The 22,506-nt window shown below is 39.7% G+C and overlaps 1 protein-coding gene across 1 annotated transcript; it reads right to left on the bottom strand.

Annotated features, from left to right (window-relative positions):
* Nucleotides 1-109: 109 nt before the first annotated feature.
* On the bottom strand, nt 110-20,632 carry tmc6b (transmembrane channel-like 6b). The gene is made up of 21 exons (XM_022207827.2): nt 20,420-20,632; nt 15,957-16,139; nt 15,166-15,293; nt 13,902-14,069; nt 12,515-12,679; nt 12,317-12,425; nt 12,138-12,222; nt 10,126-10,383; nt 8,923-9,137; nt 8,664-8,808; nt 8,309-8,464; nt 6,951-7,129; nt 6,759-6,849; nt 6,529-6,626; nt 6,243-6,338; nt 6,067-6,142; nt 4,892-5,025; nt 1,332-1,508; nt 1,065-1,143; nt 851-937; nt 110-739 (listed from the first exon to the last, which is right to left on the bottom strand). The coding sequence occupies exons 2-21, from the start codon at nt 16,010-16,012 to the stop codon at nt 725-727; spliced, it is 2,517 nt and encodes an 838-aa protein (XP_022063519.1). The 5' UTR covers nt 16,013-16,139; nt 20,420-20,632; the 3' UTR covers nt 110-724.
* Between the last annotated feature and the right edge of the window lie 1,874 nt (nt 20,633-22,506).

The following is a 22,506-nucleotide window of genomic DNA, read 5'->3' as shown; positions in this document are numbered from 1 at the left end:
TTGCATGGTCTCTTATTTTGTGCATATTGCTGTTCAGGCTGTGAAGTTTGTAACAAGTATTGTCTTGTAATGTAGTGGTGCCCACACTAATAAATACGAATACACGCTGTTATGATAAAAGATAATTTACTTTAAAAAAAGCACAGAGACAGTCATCACCCTAAAAGAACAACTCAGACAAAATAAGCAATAAAAACAGGAATCATTTACAGTATCAACATGCTCACACCCACATAATCCAAAGTTCACCTACAAATAAAAAACTGTTCACAGTTGGTATAAAAGTGCTTCTACCTGAGAAGAGCTACATCTCAGTTACACTGCTGGTTGTAATGCAATTAGATTTGCCTTCTGGCCGCTTAGTTTGCTTTTAAAAACTCAGTTGTCTTCCTCTACTGTGCCACCTACGCAATTCTGCATTTCCTCAATTCTTCTGAGTACTCAGTAGTTATGCAGAGCTGATGGCCTCACAAGTAACACCGACTTCACTCTGACATCCAAAAGTTCCAGTTCAGGGATTTTATCTTATAACTGTACCCTGTTCCTTCTATCTATGAATACACCAGCCATTAACATCAGGCAAAACGTTCTACCAATGCATAATACATTTGATTTGTTGTCTTTCCACGTTAATATTCCAGTTATATACCGTCTGGTTTAGCGATAGTCCTGACCTCATATCTCAGCCAATTGAATAAGCTTGTCTTCTGGAGACTCCACTGTTTTAACACGCAGAATCCTAGAAAAGAAGAGAAAAGTGGGTTTAAACAAAAGCCCAGTGTCCAGATTCATACTGTATCACACTCAGTCTCTGGTTGAAAAGATGTGCAAAAGAGCTTCAAAGACCGACCTGACTTGTGAGTCTTCGAGCAGGTGTTCGTTTCTGCTCATGGATGGACTGGAGCTTAGTGATCAGGAACTTTTTATCCTCTCCCTCCTAAAGAAGAAAGAAGAAGAGGTTGAACCAGATTTGCCAGCAGAGGAGAACATTCTTATAGTTTTATATCCATAAAAATGTGTTAAACTGAAACAGAGCTGTATATGTACATTAGGTGATGTCTTACATTTTCTATCTGCTCCTGCAGTAAACTGATGATCTTTCTTTGACCGTCCACAACCTGACTGTGGAAGTAGATGACTAGCCTGATGAGAGGGAAACACAGTGATCAATACAACCAGCGCCGACTAGAGAACACTCTCCTCAACAAGCATGCAGCATGACAAGATATTTTTCCTTGCTTGAGAGATGAGTGATACAACACAGACTAATACTCTGATCTGCCTTAATGCTGTCGTTTTTAGTGTTTGTTCGTGTGTGTGTTTATGCTCACAGAAATATTCCTGCTCCCACAAACAGGAAAAGAGGGTGTTCCACCAGGTAGGAGTGAGCTCTGGCCACCACAGACAGCTTGGGATCATGTTTTTCCATTTCTTGCACCCATTGTTTTCCTGCCTCGAACATCGTTTTGAGCCCGCGAAACGGACCACATGATGCAGACGGCTTGATACTAAAGACAGAAGACACAGAAGTCTGGACGTGTGAAAGTGTTTTTTGTGAGCACGTGTGCAGGTTGTCAGAAAACAAGAGGTGAATCATATCACGGCCACAGAATTAAGTTGTGATTCTCAGATAAAGTTGTGGAAATAAAACAGAATCTTGATCAACAGTTGAACAACTGCTCCAGTGTTTGTACTAGAGTGTGTGTGTTTCATTTTCCTCAACACATACATGCTAATTAAATATACAAAACACTTTTATGTTCTGTGTGAGATAGTTTGCTTGGACTCAACTTGCAGTGATAAAAATCTTGTCATACAGTTTCTCTATGTGGACTTACCTCCCATTGGGAAACATAACGGTGAACCTACACAACAATGAAATTTGTGGAGTTGTGTAGAACTACAGTAGAACTACCGTAATTGTTACATCACAAATGAATCAACCAGGTTTGCTACTTGGTGGTCAACACAGCCCCCTGTTACTATGTTGTGTTACACTAAGACACTTTTAAATAAACGAGGGAATTGTGTTTGTTCAAGCACGGCTAAATCTGGTCTAAACAGTAGAAATTTCATCAACAAAAACTATGATGAAATATACTTCATGATGAAAATATAAGGAAAATAAAATAAAAAGTAATATTTCAAGAAAGGAACTATGGCAAATGCTTTAGTCTTTTCTATAATGATGGAAAAAAATGATAACGTTTAAGACGGCTGAATGGACAAATGAACAAAACACTGTTCATGTGAAGATGCAGAATCTGCTGCTCCTGATCCAAGTTTCCTCCGCTTATCAGTTTGACCGGTTGTACTGCCGTTCATTAACAAGCTCCTTACATTCAGTAACGCTGCGTGTCAGACAGTAATGTTATCTGAAAGTAAGCAGACCGATGAACTGAACTTATCTAGAAATTATGATGAGAAGCAGCAACAAAGCAACTGAGAAAAACTACAAATATGCAGACAATCAGCAGAATTTATTAAAAGGTCAGCTAAGATTAATGTTACACTGCTAACTGAACGAAAGTGATGTGGATATAATGTTAAATAATGATACTTTCAGCTAAAGTTTCCTCTTGATGCTTACAAAAGAAACCTTGCTGTATAACTGTATTAATGTTATCTTCTAAAGCTAAGCCTAGGCAGCACACAGGAGTTTAGTGAACAAATGGGTAAATCATCTACTTCAGTGGAGGAAGCACGTCGTTGTGGTAAAGCTAATGATAGGTGAGCAGGGCAGAGAGGGAGCGGAGCAGAGTTTGGAAATGAAACTGGATTTACTGAGGAGAGTCTGTCTGTTGTCTTAAAGCAGGGCAGAGGGAAACGAACACTGAGCTTTTTCCATTTACTTCACCACAGACCACAACAACACCTGTAACGTGGTAATCGCACACAAAGACGGCAACAGCTGGGGCCTCAGTGTACTTACACACGTGGACAAAATTGTTGGTACCCCTCAGTTAAAGAAGGAAAAACCCACAATTCTCACTGAAATCACTTGAAACTCACAAAAGTAACAATAAATAAAAATTTATTGAAAATTAAATAATCAAAATCAGCCATTACTTTTGAATTGTTGATTAACATAATTATTTTAAAAAACAAACTAATGAAATAGGGCTGGACAAAAATGATGGTACCCATAACTTAATATTTTGTTGCACAACCTTTTGAGGCAATCACTGCAATTAAACGATTTCTGTATTTGTCAATGAGCGTTCTGCAGCTGTCAACAGGTATTTTGGCCCACTCCTCATGAGCAAACAGCTCCAGTTGTCTCAGGTTTGATGGGTGTCTTCTCCAAATGGCATGTTTCTGCTCCTTCCACATATGTTCAATGGGATTCAGATCTGGGCTCATAGAAGGCCACTTTAGAATAGTCCAACGCTTTTCTCTCAGCCATTCTTGGGTGTTTTTTGGCTGTGTGTTTTGGATGGTTGTCCTGTTGGAAGACCCATGACCTGCGACTGAGACCAAGCTTTCTGACACTAGGCAGCACATTTCTCTCCAGAATGCCTTGATAGTCTTCAGATTTCATCGTACCTTGCACACTTTCAAGACACCCTGTGCCAGATGCAGCAAAGCAGCCCCAAAACATTACTGAGCCTCCTCCATGTTTCACCGTAGGGACAGTGTTCTTTTCTTCGTATGCTTGGTTTTTGAGTCTATGAACATAGAGTTGATGTGCCTTACCAAAAAGCTCCAGTTTGGTCTCATCTGTCCAAAGGACATTCTCCCAGAAGCTTTGTGGCTTGTCAACATGCATTTTTGCAAATTCCAGTCTTGCTTTTTTATGAGTTTTTTCAGCAGTGGTGTCCTCCTTGGTCGTCTCCCATGAAGTCCACTTTGGCTCAAACAACGACGAATGGTGCGATCTGACATTGATGTACCTTGGCCTTGGAGTTCACCTTTAATTTCTTTGGAGGTTGCTCTGGGCTCTTTGGATACAATTCCAACGATCCGTCTCTTCAATTTGTCATCAATTTTCCTCTTGCGGCCACGTCCAGGGAGGTTGGCTACTGTCCCGTGGGTCTTGAACTTCTGAATAATATGAGCCACTGTTGTCACAGGAACTTCAAGCTGTTTAGAGATGGTCTTATAGCCTTTACCTTTAAGATGTTTGTCTATCAATTTTTTTCGGATGTCCTGGGACAATTCTCTCCTTCGCTTTCTGTTGTCCATGTTCAGTGTGGTACACACCTTTTCACCAAACAGCAGGGTGACTACTTGTCTCCCTTTAAATAGGCAGACTGACTGATTATGAGTTTGGAAACACCTGTGATGTCAATTAAATGACACACCTGAGTTAATCATGTCACTCTGGTCAAATAGTTTTCAATCTTTTATAGAGGTACCATCATTTTTGTCCAGGCCTGTTTCATTAGTTTGTTTTTTTAAATAATTATGTTAATCAACAATTCAAAAGTAATGGCTGTTTTTGATTATTTAATTTTCAATAAATTTTATTTATTGTTATTTTTGTGAGTTTCAAGTGATTTCAGTGAGAATTGTGGGTTTTTCCTTCTTTAACTGAGGGGTACCAACAATTTTGTCCACGTGTGTAGGTGATTTTAGAAAAAATTAAAAGCACAAATTAGACAAAAATGGCACCAATGGAAACCAAACTAAAATGTTTTCAATCTTCCTGTGTGCTATGCTATATTTTATACAAGTATAGCATATAAAAACTATACTAGAACCTATTACCTATTTCTGTCAAAAGAATTAAACAAAATTTTAAAAAAGGTGCTAAAATTACCACTGTGACTAAACATGGCTATAGAATTAGTTTGTGGGTTGGGTTTGGACATTTAGTGGTTACAATGAAGGACAGGGCAGGTCCACAGAGGAAGAAGTTACAAAATGAATCATTCATGTGTGCGAGTACCTCCACATTGTGTATGTCACACAAACTGAGGCGCCGAGGAAGGAGGGGAAGCAGAGGAGGGTGATGAACACGGTGGTCATCTGGCTGACTCTGTACGGCTTCCTGGGGGCCTGACAGTTCATCATCACGCTGCTCTGTGGGGAGAAAAACACAGGCCGGGGTCAGGGGTCACCGTCTCCATAACAACTCTCAGCAGCTCAAGAACAAGGCAGAGAAAATGTGACAGAGGAAGTTGTGGTTCACTGAAGTCAGTGAGCAAGCAGCACTGTCAGAGGACTTTTGAAACTATGGAGTGGAATGGCTGTCGCAGACTAAACTGGTCAAACACAACATATATGTTGCACAAAGATGAGAGCACATATGGTATGGTGCAGTACTGACAAATTTAATCAACAGATTGTAAAAATAAAAAAACACTCATGGTCAAAATGTGGTGAGAAGTAACCAACCAAGTACCCAAAACCTGCCAGCAGTTTTGACAGGTAACTGGTTTTTAAAAATCTGCCACGACCACACCATTTATCAGAGCACAGAAAGTGTAAAACTGGAAGAATCGGCAGAAATTTAACTTTCTGACAGTCCTTGAACTACTCATCTGTGATCTGCTGTTCTGTCAGAAGACTTCCGCATGTCTAAATTTAAACAAACTATTTGCAATAACGAGACTAAACAAACTAAAGATTAGGCGCTCCAAAGCTCAACTGTGAAGCTATTAGTGACTCAGCTGCAACAAACAGTGACACACAGCAGATCAAAGACAATTAAAGAGCAAATTAAAAATGTTATATCTATAATATGAAGTGTCACCATCTATTTTTACAGTGCTAGTAACATCTGTGACCTGTGTTGATTACAGTTTTTTTTTCAATTGTGTAAAATGAATAATCAATGAAGCTCAAAATAGTATTTTTTTTCCGATGTTATAATTCATAGCACTAAAACTTTCTGCTGCATAAAAGACCTTTTTGAGATCTCCCTACTTCTAGTCATGGTTGTGCTGTTTCCATAGAGGCGCAGGACTTTACATGTCAACGAAAATCAGCGCACACTGACTAAAAATATGACAGGAGCCGAGAAGAATAAACAAGAACAACATACATTTAAAAGAATTATACTAATGCTATTTATAGCTTTCCTCTTTTTCATTATTAACTGAAGTGTCTCAATTTTAGTACCATTTTAATGTAGAAGAGGAGCAGCAGTTTGAGAATCTGCACTGCAGGGAGGAGAGGAGTGAAGAGAACGCCCAACCTGAAAAACACGCAAAAAAATCTCATTTTCCAGAAACAATCATAACAATTTGACTTCACTTAGCATGGCTGTGTGTATGTTTGAACAATGAGGTTTGTACCAGGCTAATGTTTGTCCATAGATGAGCTCTAGGACGTTCCTGGCAATATCAAATGCTGGTTTCCTCCTTCTCCTCAGCACCTTCTCAGAAAACAACCTGCAGACAAGCAACAGGGCAGAATTAGACAACTTACAGCAATAAGAAACAAATTTAAAAAAACAATAGACGGGATTATTTTCACTGGTTCACACGGGTTTGATTGAATAATTAGTCTTAAAATGATGACACACTGCCTTGACATACAAAAAAGTTACAGTTACAGGGATCTTATTGATGAATGACCCACCCCCAAAGGAACTCTCCAAACAAGGTGTCCAGTAGAGTGAAGATGAAGTCCATGAGCAGAAAGCGGTAAAGCTCCTGACCAACAAAACTCTCCCAGCACTGTGAAAACACAAAACAGAGCATGAAGTTGTCATTAAATCAGCAGATACTGAAGATGATATTTCTTTTCACACAGCTGTGAGGTTCTGTGGTCTGGCAGTTTGAAAGTGTAAATTGTGTCATTTAGATTACCGTGAGTCCAATACTGCTCGGATCAGAAGCCACCCGACCCAGCCAGTGGTAGCAAAGGACTCCAAGCACGCTCACTTTCAACAGCAAGTTTCTACACGGACACCAAACAACATGTTAACAACCAAATCTATCAGCTCTGAGCTGTCTTTAGCTTTGACATCATTTCTGTACATGCAGCTTCTCTGCTCATACCGGCTGATGGCCACATATGTGCGAACAGAAGGTGACTCGTAGTCCTCCATCCAGGCAGCAAGGTTGAAAAGGCCAGGCAGCAGCAGGTTGATGAGGGACACCAGCACAGGTAGAGCCAGTAGGCTGGCTTCATTCAACAAGGGGTTCTGGTTGACACTACGAGAACTTTGCTGCAGGTTCTGTCAAGGAGAGAGCAAAAACCAAAGATGGATAAGTTGGTAAAAGTTAATTTGTAACTAGATGATGTCTGCTTTAATGTTGTTGTTGGTCGTCATCTGAGACAGACACTGTGTGAGAAATTACTTCTTCTACAGTCCAAAACACTTGTTTGTACCAGATGTTATTAAACTCCTGTTTGCTGATTGAAGCCTCACTATCAATAAAAGAAAATTGAGTTGTTTCCTCTGGCACACTAAGGAATGGGGAAACTGTTAGGTATCTCTCGATAATAATGTATGTTCTTGACCTTAAAGTGCTTTGAGATGACATATGTTACATTTTGGCACTATACAAGTAAAATAGAACCGAACTGAACTTCTTTGAGCCAGCAAGTCACATTAACAGAGTGGCACACACAAGCGATCCACTTTGAGTTGTGTGAAGAGATTTTGTGAAGGCTTTTTCCAATTTCAGCATCCACTTTGGTCCAAAAACTTTATTGAGGGTGTAAAACCATAAAGCACCTTTCTCATTCACTTTCCCTGACAATTTCACACCAATTACAAACTGAAATGTCCATAAATAAATAAAACATTACTCAGAATAATGGCCCACCTATAATAAATGTAATCAGTCTGCTGACAACACGTGACCATGAGCTGAAGTTTAGCTTGTTGCTCCCAGATGTTTGTAGGAGTTATTCTTTAAAGTTTGTTAAATATCTGCTGCATCTGACAGCAGTACTATTCACATGAGAGTCCCCAAAGCCATGTATGACGACACGACACAACAGCAGTGACTTCTTGAATCACATATAAATTATTCCTGACATAGAGACAAGATCAGTCAGAATCTAATGACAAGTTAGTGTGTTTTTCTTCACCTCAGACAGGTGAGCTGTCACATAAAGAGTCACAGTTTATCAGCTGCCATTAAATCATTTGTTAGATAGCGGCTGTCCTCAGGTTCAGTCCTGAGCTACATAACAGCTGTTGAGATTTATTTATTTTAGATTATCATTGCTTAGATGATACCGTACTGTTAGAAGGTGCAATCATGCAGCTCATCGGCAATTTACCTGTTGTACAGAATCATCACCTATATTGACAGTAGTAGTAGTAAAAAAAGGCATCCTATGTGCCAAGAAACACATGGACCCAAGGCTCTGTATCAGTGAAAAACAAACCAACCCAACTCACCTGGTGCATGTGGTCTGAGAAGAAGTAAATGCCAGTCGCACAGGCAGCGGTGCTTGCTAAGCAGATTGCCCATGCCAGGCCGTGAACCATCAGTCGCCACAACTTCTGGCCCACTGTGTTCTTGACACGTTTATGATTCACCTCTGCCAGCAGCTCCTGGACATGGCGTAGAAAGAGAAAGATGACATGGGAGAGAAAAGGAATGGGAGATATATAGAGCAGAAGGATAATGCAAGGAAGGGACAAAGAGAGGGAACAATTAGGGAAAGAATGTATAAGATCATCATATTCCTGTTTGCCAATAGGTAGGAGGATGTGTTTTTGTAATTTTTGTGTGTGCATGGTGGGTATTTACCTTGAGCTGTGTGCAGATATTTTCTGACATGAGTTTAACAGAAGTTTTTTTGATGACCTTGAAGTCCCAGGAGCAGAAGGCTTTCATGGCCAAGATGCTATGAGATTTGTCGATTCTGAAGCTCCGACCAAACGACTTTGACATACTGTTGGGAGATCATGTTAAAAAAAATGCATTTAGGCAAAAAAGACAGCCTGAGGTCGACAGATTTTTAAAAAGAAAATCAGTTACAATAGTTTAGAGTCTACTAACACTGTACCTGTACACAAGGATGATACATGTGAAAAAGAAGGCCATTCCAATGGTAAAGAAGTATGCCAGTGACATTTTATAAGAGAGGCTCTTTGACACGCAGTCGTGGCCGGTTGAATTGGACACAGGGTCGTTCTGTACTGCACCATCATCCTTGCAGCTCTTATTCAGTGTGTCGTTAGAGTAGTATCCATAGTACATCACTGTGTCTGAGAAATAGCCCTAAGACAGGAACACACGATAAAAGCAGCTGTTTAGTTTTTAGTTTTACCTCTTCACTTCATATCAACATGTGTTAGCAGCAAACAAGAAGAACTAAGCCCGTAATAAGCTAGGAGGACTTCAGGTATAGTAGTTTAACCCTCTAAATCCCAAAACCCACCGGCGGGTTTGAAAAGCATGTTGTTCTAAAAAAAAGCCAAAAAATGCCAAAATATCGGCATCTATCGAAGTAAATAAAGTATAATAGATGGAACTGTCCAACTATTTCTTCAACATCAGTTCATTCTATGTGTTTGTCTACTGTTTGCAGTAACCGGATTTGGTAAAAAAAATAAAAAATAAAAAATAAGAAAATAAAAATTCTAAGCTCCTTAAAACTGAGAAGTCATATTAGCTGTGGCCAACAGTCACATGATACAAATTCCAAGATTTTCAACAGAATTGAGTTTTTTTTCTTTAAGTTATGTTTTTGGTCTTTATTTGACAGGTATAGTTGGAGGGGCAGACAGGAAAGCTGGGAGAAGAGTGGGGAGAAGACATGCAGCAAAAGGCTGTGAGCAGGAATCAAACCCAGGCCGCTGTGTCAGGGACCAGCCCCTGTACATGGGTTAAGCTATATGGGCAGCCAGAATTTGGTTTCAAATGCATTTACAAAGACTAGATAGGAGACAAGAATGGGAAATTTTTCTCAAATTCTTGAGTTTTCTCTATATCTAACAATGGTTGTACTGTTGACATAAAAGAAGTTATATTGCAGTGTGTAAAATGAGTCCACAGTGCATAAAAAAGAGATAAGAGTTAAAAAAAACTGTATAAACTGCTCTGGGTTCAGAGGGCTAAAGATGGCTATATTACTGTAAACTCATTGTACAGGTCTAAAGCTTTTGAGCACACATCAAGGATGTGGTGGGTGTTTTCTACAAACTGTACAAACTGAATTGCATGTGAGAAGACTTGCAATAACGTGGAACCACAGCAAACAGCTTACCGCTCCAGTGAGGAGCTCTAGTCCAGAGAAAGGACGTCTCCCTGCAGGCAGCACTGGAGGGTGAACGGCCTGAGGCAGCACCAAGAAGGCACCCGTGACCAGGAACAGGAAGAGATTGAAGTAGAGAAGGGTCTTGAGGAAAATGAAGTATGAGAGAACTCCAGTGCCAAAACGCCCGCTCACTCTCTTGAGTGGTACTTGCCACAGCTGGAGGGAGCTCAGGAAGGACAACCAGCTGTACCAACTCTGTCTCACAGCCTGGGAGGAGACGGTGAGGAGATCAGGCAGAGAAAAAAAAAATCAGTGTAGATATACAAGGCCAAGTACACATGTGTTTGTGGTTTTGTAAGTCTGACATCTGTGACTCACACAGAAAGTCATAAATGCTTGGGCAGCAGAGCAATTACACTGACATGATAACAACACCTACAGGAAACACGCACTGATACCCAAGTGCAGCCTTAAAGAATGTGTTGTGCTGTCTTTTCATTCATGTCAGTGTTTCTGTGTCCCTTTAATCATCTGACAAAACTGACTACAATTCACATGTTGTTCACAGCACATGTTGAACTCACAGCATATTCTAACTCTACATTTAATCTAAAACATAAATCAGAACTGTCACAGTGTCCTTCTTTATATAATTAGGAATCTGTCACTCTATTTTGAAAGAGCACAGCCGCACTGACTATACCATTGTCATGCTTCAATTACTACATAGATAGTATTAGAGAGGTATATGATCTGTCTTAAACTGCTCAACAGTTTATTTATTTGTACAGGAATTGCAGTGTGGTAGAAAGTCTCTGCTGCAAAAAGTAACAAGCATCGAAGCAGCAGTTTCCTCACACATAACACACCCACACGTCTCCTCTACAACTGCAGCATTTACTGTAAGTTCAGTTTACTTTGTCTTTAGGACCAACCAGCGAGCACTGACAATAACACTGTCTGGTCCCTGCTCATTTGTTCATACTGTACCAATAAAATTTAGCCACCATTAATTTTATGAGATGTGACTGTGTGTTCATGATATCACACATTACTGATAAGGACAACCTGGCTACATGTGCTACTGTTGTATTTAACAATCACAAAGCAAGCAATGCAAAACAGACATGGTAATGGCAGATTTTTTCAAAACTTTAAAATGTGTGGGCAAAGGGTTTTTCAATTCAGTACAATGACACTCTGCTTAAGATTTAATAGCATACTTTTAATCCCTTTAGATTTTAACTGTTAAAGGCAGAGTCTGTGAGAAAGAGTGTTGATTTTCCATTCCAGGTCAAATGTACACAGGAGACGCTGGAGTAGTGTTGTGTAGATCAGCCAAAGCTACTTTGTTTGTTACACATTTACGGGGCTGTGTGAATTTGACAAAAAAAGGTGTGTTGTATTTGAATATCATAGACCAGTGGTTCTCAACCCTGTTCCTCAGGACCCACTGTCCTGCATGTTTTAGATGCTTCCCTTCTCCAACACAGCTGATTCAAATGATCAGCTCGTTATCAGGCTTCTGCAGAGGCTTGATGACGAGCTGATCATTTGAATCAGGTGTGTTGGAGCAGGGAAGCATCTAAAACATGCAGGACAGTGGGTCCTGAGGAACAGAGTTGAGAACCACTGTCATAGACCACCCAGCTAGGATTAGAAGATAATTAAAGCTCGGGAAAACAACATAAATTTGGACATGCACAGTTCAATAGCATTTAGGCAAAGGGACTAAGATCATATAATCTGATCAAAATGGTCCACAGCAGTCACTAATTCGATCCTGGGGTGAAACTGCTCTGCCAACTTCTGTTCTCAAGGTTAAAAATTACTTTTCACCCGCAGCACCTAAATATACATTGTTTGGCTAATTCCCATACAACAGAAATATCAAGTGAAACAGTATCTAGCCACCCTGTAAAAGAAAAAGAGATGCAGCATTGTATAAAAAAAAAAATCAACAAAACAAAAAACAGCAAACAGAACATATCAAAATGCTTCTTGTAGTGTACGTTACTTACAATGATGATGTAATATTTGAGTCGACTGCAACAGGGAAGCTTGCTGCCAGAAAGTGTTTGTTTTTCCTTTTGTAATGCTAACCTTCTGTACACAGAAAAAAAACCAAGAGAAATTCAGACTGATACATAAAAACACAATTACTCTAAACAGAAGTAATGAGAATGAGGAAGGCATTTACCGGAGCTCACTCTTCTCAGCCACACTGAGAGGCATTGCTCTGAGCATCCTGACTCTGTCGGTCACTGACAGGTTCTGCAGGTTGTTCACCAAACGTTCCCTTTTACTCACTGCAATACATATGGATGACATTTTTAAAAGCACAAACAGATTAGCCTTTAAAGTAACCAGTCTAATCAGTGCACATCAATCTCCTCACCCTCTGTGCCTTCTCCATCTGCCTCATCTGCCTCAATGCCATAGCCTCGTATGCTGGGTCTGGCAGAGCGGGAAAAGTCTTTGATGGATGGTCTGCTCTGCCTGCGTCTGCGAAGCTGCATAGTCCTGTTGTAGTACTGAGAGATGATGGCTCCTCTGCTGCGGCCTGGAGGACAAAGAGGATCGGACCATTCAGAGATGGGATCCACAGCATTTAATTTCCTTAAAGGTGCTCTACTAACATTGAACAATTTTTACGCCTTATTATTACACACAAATCTACTTCAAATCTACTTCAGAATTAAAATCTGTTCAGCAGTTCTGTAACACATGGTTTAATTATTAATTCACTAAACTTTAATTTGAGAACTTGGAGACACAAAAACAAGATAGCAACAGTGACATTACAATACATCATAATAAAATTCTGTACACAATGTACAAAAAAAAACAACTATTTTAATGAGGAAGCATATTGTAGCATGACTTTGTGACTTTTTTTACACACGATAAGCACTGAAATACAAACTGTTACCACCTACTCGTACCAAGTATCACAGTTATCAAGCTATCTTCAGAACATGGTGAAGCACATGATCTGCCACAGACAGGAAGACGACAAACAAACTGCTTCCCCATGAAACTCTGCTCAGTTGAAACAATCAGTTGAACCTTTTAACACGCAGCATGTGTAGTATGACACCAATAATGCCAGGTGAAGTGCTAAAGTTACACAAAGTTAACGTATGGAAACACAGTTGCTTACTTTTCTGGTTAAGTAGGCTACAATAAAGTACTTTCCATCCATCTGTCTTTCAGTGCACATAGAGTATTCACAATGTTATGAAACGTCACATCTCAAACATGTACAGTACCAATGAACTATGATGACCAGCCTTGTTCTCAGAAAGGATACATATTGGGCTGTGACTGGATTTCAACAGACCAAGTGTGGCAACAGTTTTTGCAACAGGCAAAGGAGCTTGAGATTTTTCAGAGACGTCAAAATGCTACAATGGCAAAACTGTTCAGCCTTATAGAACACATATGCTGATCTACCATGCAAAATTAGGCTACTACTGAGACAAGAGATTAGTTAAAACAAATATCTTGCCAAAAAAATGTTTAATGTTTCATTTTTATCAACTAGCAGCTTTCACTCTTGTAGTTAGAAAGACAAAGCCGTTTGTTTCCTATTTTCTCAGTAAAACTAAATGTCAAAATGATAAATGTCACAACATCTGTAAAACTCATTTGAAAAATACAAAGTTTTTATGCGGGAATTAACTCATCTGCTCAGTGGGCTTTCAATTGAAGAATAGTTTACTCCAGATTTATTTCCATTGCTCTCTCTGCATGAGTATACACTAGTCTTCTGCAGGACTCACCGATAGTGCGACTGGGCATGGAGGACAGGATCCTCAAGGTGGCCGAAGACCAGCGTTCAGCTATTAGGGGGTCTGTTTGTCTTTCATCTTCATCCCACTCCACATCCTGTCGCCCTTTAATCCGGCCCCTATACTCGTGTCCAGGGCTGGACAGGTAGGCCACATCATCTGTGGATAAAAAACAAACAAAAACACATGCACAAAATCAAAAATACTTCTGTACAAAACTGGCAAATGAAAATCAAGCACTGACATATTGGAGTGTAAACTAACGTTTTAGGAATAACCAACAGTGCTCTGAAAGGACTTCCACACCAGAAGATTTTAGTGATGCTCGGATTTTACGGCACATTTTGTTCAGCAAGGACACTTAACTAAAATGAGACACGGATTTAACCAGAAAAATCCATTTTAAGTAACTATAGAAATTGTACGCGGCAATAAATTCACCTTGATAGAGTGTCCTGTTTTAGTCAATATTATTTAAAACAATCTAATTTAAATAAAGACCAAGCGGAAATTTATAAATTTGACCACAATTTAACCAAGGTACACAGGTATAATTTTAATGTTACAACAACAATTAAAAGCACACACAAACACATTTCTGTGCATAGATTAAAAAAAGGGATAAAGGAATAAAGTAAGAAACTGAGGCGTATGGAGGGTGACCAGGGTAAAGCATCCACACTGTGCTGAAATTACAGTTCAGACTGGCTGTCCGAGACTGGGCGTCCTCGCATGGAGACTATACCACCCTGACGGAGTGTATCGCTTAGGTGGCGGTGGTGTGAGATAAATGTTTGTGGGTGCTTTTTGATCGTGAAACTCATCTCACAAGGGCAACCACTGGTCCCTGCTGGCTGCAGACTCCACCAGGGGAGATCTGCAGGCACGTAATCAAGGGAGAGAAGAGGCCCAGGAGATTGTGGATTAATGTGCCTCCTGAGACCTGCATAGAAGCCTCGAGCAGGGCGATTATTAAGATATATGACAGACTGTTTATGAACCACAGAGGGAGCTTGTTTGGAGTTTGTTCGTGCAACTAAATGACACTATTGAACATTCTATTATTTTGCTGATGAAAGTGTTCATCGCTGGAACATATTGCTATTTCTCATCATCCAGGCTAATACAGAAATATCAAAACAACATCCACAATCCCAGATCATATTACTCTACATGACTTAGCAATATTATATTTTCAGGATATTTAATTTTTGTATAAATTCATTTAAGTTCATGGCATGCACCAACACAGTACCTCGGCCCTCGTCCAGTTCTCTCTGCAGCTGCTGCAGCTCATAGGCATCAGATATTCCTCCATTCTGACTCTGTTCTGCTATCAGCTGGTTGAACGAGTCATGAACGCCTTCCTCATCCACTGGACTCCTGACAGAGGGACACATGGACATGAGGACAGCCACAAAGACAGGAGAGAGGGTGGTACAGGATAGGCTGGATTCAAAGGCATGCTTCAGTTCAGCTGGAGTGCTCTGAGCACTGCAGGCTACTTACTTCTCAGCAGATAAAACACTTTCTGACTCAGTCATCAGTAGTCTCATGGGTACAGCAGTATAGCCGAGATTGCCTTCTGTGGGCCCTTCCTCCTGCACTATCTAGATGTACAGTACTCTAAGGTCAAGTTTACTGGCTGTTTTTGTCTTGTTAAAGCAAGAAGGAAAAAAAACATAAGGGAAGGCAGCATGTCCACTTCCCTTTGACTTAGTGCTTTTACACAGATAGCACAAGAAGCAAAACATACAGGCACAAACACACATATTCAAACGTACTCAACAAAACAAACATGAGTCGTTCTATGAGAACAATGGGGTAAGTCGCTGGTCACATGGTTCAAAAAGAAAAACATACGTGAAAGCCCTGGGACTGTGTGCATTATGAGCCGTCTACCCAGCTAATCCTTTCCTCCCACTCTCACGGCCTTCATGTTAAGTTTCCGTAGGCGACAGCTCAAATCAGCAAAACCAACCAGAAGAACTGAGAAGGAAAATGGGCGGAACATGAAGAAATAGAGAGGCCTACGATAACACTTACTCCAGTCCGGCTTCCATAAGAGGGTAGTTCAAGTCAAAGTTTACATTTCGGGCCATTCTTCTTTTCCGCTGGCGGTATCGATTAGTCCAGCTGTCGGCCTTGTTGTCGACCGATTGTGGAGGGATCACGCCCTCACCTGTTCAGACCTGCACTCCACTCCCACCATGGTGTTTATTCCTCTACCTGAGAGAGGAGGGGAAACAGAGAGGGAGGTGGGGCGATGAGTGAGGTAGAGGTAAGAGAAAAAATGCCAGCAGGCTTCCGTGGAATTTGAACGCTCTTGTCGTGTTACTGCTTGTTCTGCACAGGAAACAAACCTCAAGGAGTGTTTATATAAGAACTGCCTTAACCACTTCCACCCTCAGGTCCAACTTATACTTTCCATATATTTTGATATGGAAAAAAATAAATCTCTCTATGTCCTTTTTTCTTGCTGTCAACATTCAGCAACTTTTACAAAAAGCATGACTTGACAGTGACTCATGAGGTTGACTTGTCATGAGGGACTGCGTCATGTTGTCCACTCTGATATGAGAGCTCCTTTGTGCCACTGCTTGTGATGAGGACTGCGGTCAGAATCAGAAGGCACAGTGTCACCAGTCAAATGAATATTCATGAACTTAGACAGAATGACGCATTGTCACATTGCACCATCAAATTGGGCTATGTATAAAAGATTTGGAGGAAACTGTGTGTTTGGGTGCCCTGAATGCCCATCTGCCCTCATTTATGTGCAACAACTTCATATAAACCTTCATCAAAGACCCAGTGAGGATCTGTCCTGTTGTTTTTATGACATCTGTGGTTTTACATTAAAGCCAGTATTATTAGAGAATTTGGGATTTAAGGAAACCGAATCCAGATATTCATTAATGACCAATAAAATCTCTTTACAAGATCTACCAAACTCTGCTTTTATAGAGCAGCTTTTCACATCGCAGTTGACAATAAAAAGCTGATCCAACAATACATCCACATACCGCACCTTTTAGGAGGATATAAACTGATATTAAGCATATGGATGACTTTTATAAATTTCACTTTAAGGGATTGGCGATAGGTGACACATAAGGTGAACTGCTCTGAAACATCAATCATTACAGATTTAGCCATATTGTTATTATCATGGTAGGTCTCTCTTTAATATTGTTGGTTTGTGAAAAATAATGCAAATCAATGAGCAGGATTGTTTAATGGATATAATGCATTATTACAGGATTTCTATGGCAATGTGCCAGAATACTGTGATGTTTTGGGTATTTGCATCACCAGAAAAGCCAAAAATAGCTACTAATCCATTATTACATCAGATGTTAGCAATTTATCAAAGAACTTTCCATAAAATAAAGTTACATAAACAGCAATAGAACCCATTTTCATTGTCTTTTTCTGTTCAAGTTATGATTGCTAAATGCCATTGTTACACTTCTAGAAGTCTGAAAGAAAGGTGGCCAATATAGAAAAATTACTTCACACCACATTATTAGAGTGTTAATTATTTTCCATCCCATAACAAAAGTGACAGTCACATGAGAATTAATTCTTCGGAGAGATAAAAAGCTTCATTATGGAATTGAGACACAGTATTATTTAAAAATATTGTGAAAGGTCAGCTTAGCCTGACTTGTCTCAACTTGATATCAATGAGATCAAAGAGCAGCTTCTGAAAGATGGGCGACTTCATAACAGATGGCAATTTCTCTGTCTATAAAGTTCCCTGTGAGAATAGATTAGGTTACATCAAATGTCAGATCCATTTCCTGTTTACATGCAATCATGAGAGAAGGAGCTTTTCCTAACAATAGTGGCAATGGGACTCTTAGGATGTTATCTAAGTGCTGAAGAGTGTTGAGATTTTAATAACCAAAGAAATATCTCCCTTGTATGTGCCTCTGTGGAGAGATGCTACCTGATCCTACAGACATCCAGTAATCAAGCTAAACCCAGATAACGTCACCATTCAGCAAACCTTTGAAGTGCACAAACGGACGTAAGCAGCTTGCACGAGTTTGTGTCATTCCAGGAAAGTCAGAAAAAAAATCGCCACAAACCTGAGTATTGCTCAACCAATATCAAGCTAATTTTTTCCAAGAGGTTCTTACACTGGTAACATACAGCTCATAACCCACTCACTGCAAAGAGCTAAAGTTAAATGCATCCAGCATTTTACAAATACAAAATGAATGTGTTTTTTTAATGTGAGTGCCCTATATAATGTATACTACCAGAATAACAGCATACAAAAGGTACATAGTGCAGTTATTACTTCTGCATGAATGCGCATGTGCATAGGCTCTAACAAAGACTCAGATCTTCTGCTTGGGTGGAGATCTTCTGATTGCGATCTTGAGAGAGCATTATCTAAACAGCATGCATGAATCAGTATGCAGCTCTGGTTATCAGCCAACACACTGATGAAATGACTGAATGGATCAAAAATGTGCCTCTACCACCTTAATCCTTTTTTTCAGCTTGTTCTCTTCAGGCTCTGTTACAGCAATCTACTGCACACATATGCTCTTTGTTCCTCTCAAACATACTTTTCTCATTACCCAAGGTTTCCAGGATCATGTTACACTTTCCTTATGACTCTATTTCCATATATTCTTTCTACTTTACTTTGTTTTTAACAACTTTAATTCTGCCAGTTTGCCACTGCTGCAGAGCAGAGAAACAAACACAACACATGGCTTTATGCTACACTACAGAACTGGAGTCATTCTCGCTTTTGCAGAGAGCTTTTAGCATAACTGTTTGCTTTATTTTCATGTGTATGTAATTACTAATATTGAAGCTGTCCTCTGAGACTTTACAGCCACGGCAGGATGCTGTGGGAGTGGGATGAACACTCAGGGGGTCAGAGTTGAGCTGCACTACTTCCAAACAAAATATCCTGGAAAACAATGTAAGGAACAGCAGTGGTTCAGCGTGAGTTTAATCTAGATAACGGGTTCATTACAGAACACTCTTCTTTCATAAATAGGAAAAAAGTAGCATAAAGTAAATCCAGACAAAATCCTACAAGAATTGGACAACACACAGAAGAGAACAATGAAACTACCTAATCAACAAATCTTAACACTGCCGGGCATCACATGATCAACAGAATAGAATAGAAGGGTTACCAGGAGATAAGAGGGTGAAGCAAGAGGTAAAGAAGAGGGAAGGGTGTAAAGGAATCTGTCCACCCTGACAGCTTTTGACAACTGCAAGGCAATCAGTTCCCACGGTGCTGAGAAAAGCCAACAGAGGCAGCAGGGGACACACAAAGCTGCAGTCAACATGGCAGCAGAGAGACTTGTATTTCCATACCCTGATGTTTTCAGTTACGCATCACAGTTTGCCTCAGGAATGGCAGGATTACAGAGAGAGAATGAGACCTGCAATTTTGTGTTGAAGGTGGAAAGGAGCTGGACAAAAGTTGAAAAAGGAAACTCATGACAAGCAGAAGAGGTGGAGGGTAGTAACAGGCTACTAACAGGGGGGATGAAGGCACACAATAGAGAAAATGTGCATGTAGTCAACATAACTCTGCTGTCTCTAACACAGTCATGCATAGGCGTAAGGGGAGATACGTCACTTTCCAAAACAAAATACACAAAAGAAGACAGAACACTATTTTTGTGTGATGACTCACCAGGGATAATATAAATAAGAAACACTGCACTATAGGAGAGAAAGAATACAAAAGCAATGCTGCATTATGTGCCATTATAATCTAAAATGTTGCCTGACTTGTGTGTTTTCTTTTACGTTCATACACGCATGAAGACATTTCAACCATAAACTGTTTCAAAAAGGTACCAATTGGAGCACAAAACCTCACCAGAAAGCAGGTAATAAGATGCTGTAAAATCCCCAGTTTTCAGCTTAATATGTTCCCTCTCATCCCCAAAACACTCAAACAAATCCTACGCCCATGGATACACAAATTACACTGTTATTGCACTCTTACTGAGACTCACAATAGTCTCTCCACCCTCATTCTGAACAGAGGACGCTAAATTACAGGCTTAAAGCTGGCTGCATCACAGAAACTGGAAACTGATGTGGCAAGAAACGTGCATGTCTTCCTCTTAATGTAAGGGAAAAACACAACATGCCAGTCTGGAGACGAGAAATGGTCATTCAGGCGAGATTGTGAATCTACAGCACTCTTCTGCTTAACAAACTCACATCTCAGAGTGATTTCAAGGGCAAAGGGATACAGTCCGTGCCATTTAAAAGCGGACTTCTCCCTGGTTGTTGTTTGTTTGTTCTCGACTAGCTTAAAGGTTAACTTATGCTAGTTGCTTTGGGACCAACGGCTGGCCGCCCGTGTCAACCTGTCAATGAGTTTCATGAAATTGACCTAAGTTTAATTCACAGTTGAGCACGAATCATTTCACATTAAACAGAAGGAAGCCAAACGAAGGTAAACAAAAGTTCAACTCTTAAGATAGTTGTCATAGTTGTGAACTTACCCGTTCAGAAACCAAACAAACCCGTTGAGTCTTTGCTGCCAGTTTGCCAGTCAAAATACTCTGCACGCGCAACAGGACAACGGGGAGAAACCACTGGTGGGACGTTTCAAGTTCTACTTTAACTGCAAAATCGGAGGGTTCGTCTATTCTCCCTCACATAGCGGTAAATCTCTTAAAATGTCACGTAACCTCTAAATGGTATGACCTGTTCACCGGCACGACCCGTTACACATAACCAAATAACTTTGATGTACCCCCGCAGAGTCGGCACTCTTGGTTCAGTCCTATTCAGGCTCGTCTACCGGTATTTGTCTGCAGCTCAAACAAAGTAAACACGCACAATAGACAATCAGAGAGTGTAACTTCACTGCTAAACGACAGATCTGTTTGTAATTTCACATAAAAATAGTTGTGTCAAAAAGCGTTGTTTTCATTTGTTCTTGTCCGTGCATTATTTTACCTGCTCTGTGCCTTAGTTTACCAGTTGAAATAGCTTTAGAAGACTACTTCAATGTCGTTTTCCACTCGTCAGAAAGTGAATGCGGCCCCTATATTGTGACTGAAATGTAATTGATGCTACCACAATGAATGATTTCATTCATGAGAGTTAGATTTTAAATATTACAGCTATCGTATGAGAACATTTTTGCTTGAAACCCATCTACAAATCATGTACAGTCTAGTTTGCAGATATGAACAGGAATGTTCGACACACCAAACATCCACCATAAACATCACAACAACTACAATAACATTACTTATAATCACAAAGTCATATCTGATTACCCTATGAACTACAAATATTTCTTTCCTCACAATTGTTTGGTTGTGTGATGCATTGAAGTTTCACAATACCTTTGCCATTAACACAGATTTAAGTTTAATGTATTTGCACAAATTAATTGTTTGACTAGATAAAAGCAGATGTAAGCTGATATAAACTGGACAAAATTCAGTTTTTGGCTCACCATTGGACCACAAAAAATATATTTAGGTATTTTATGTTAATTTTTCCAGTATTTCTGTCACTGAGGGATTTATCAATCTAAATTACAGATTATTTTTCTATTTTATATGCAAGCTTATTCTTCATGTAATATACATATGCACTCTTTCATTATATGCTTGTCATTTTAAGGTGATTGCTATTTTATAAGTAACATTTTCTGTACTTTTCATTTATTTTTGTTTGAATAACAGCAACTGCCTTGGAAGAGGAGCAATAAATCTTAAATGATAGCCACAAACAGTATTTGTTGTGCATACAGTAAGGGGTTTTTTCTATTTTATTTTACAGTTTTGTAATGTAGATGTTTTTGAAAACATATTTACCAATAAAAGTAATTTTGCTGAATAATGAATTATCTGTAGTTGTACATACTATAATTAGGTTGTGAATGCAGTACTTTTAGTCTCACTGTCATATTTTTATCTTTAAATGTTACTAGTTAGTAAAAAGATCCACACACATCCTGTGGGTTCTGGATTGACTTGCAGCCACAAAGCTGGTATAAAGAAATTTATTTCTCTTAACACCATCCCTGCGGCCACATCTTAGGTTTGCTGTGAGCTCATGTTTCTAGCTAAATGAAAATTATCTGTAAGTGCTGAAGTCTCAGTAGAATTGAAACCGATCATGTTGAAATAGTACATGAGAAATGACGCCCATGCTTGTGTAAATGGAAGCCTCGAATGTCTTTGTGGTGTAGCGTGTGGGTGTACAGAGCCTTTTTGCTACATCACTTCACGCATTACTTTGAAACTTCAGTTTACAAACTGGTGCAACACTTCCCATTACAGCTGATGTCTGGTCTATGTAACATGGCTGTTGATAGTTTACATGGATTCAGTGGACAAGCCAGAACATGTCAACACTAAAAAGTTCACTAGGATGTCCAGTCTGACCAGGTCCAACCTAAAGCAAAACCCCAACCATACTTCTCTAATTACAAATGCATCTAAATATAACTGTCAAAGTTCACTTCACTTGTTACTCATCAGTCCAGTTTGTATGTTCGTGCATTTTTTCTTACTAAAGTAACACATGCGTCTGCATCCTGTCATGTGATTTCCTGTGAGCTGTCAAG

Source organism: Acanthochromis polyacanthus, chromosome 3 (genome assembly GCF_021347895.1).
Source record: "Acanthochromis polyacanthus isolate Apoly-LR-REF ecotype Palm Island chromosome 3, KAUST_Apoly_ChrSc, whole genome shotgun sequence".
Taxonomy (NCBI): domain Eukaryota; kingdom Metazoa; phylum Chordata; class Actinopteri; family Pomacentridae; genus Acanthochromis; species Acanthochromis polyacanthus.
The sequence above is the reverse complement of the archived record's forward strand: the minus strand, read 5'-3'. Positions and strand labels throughout refer to the sequence as shown.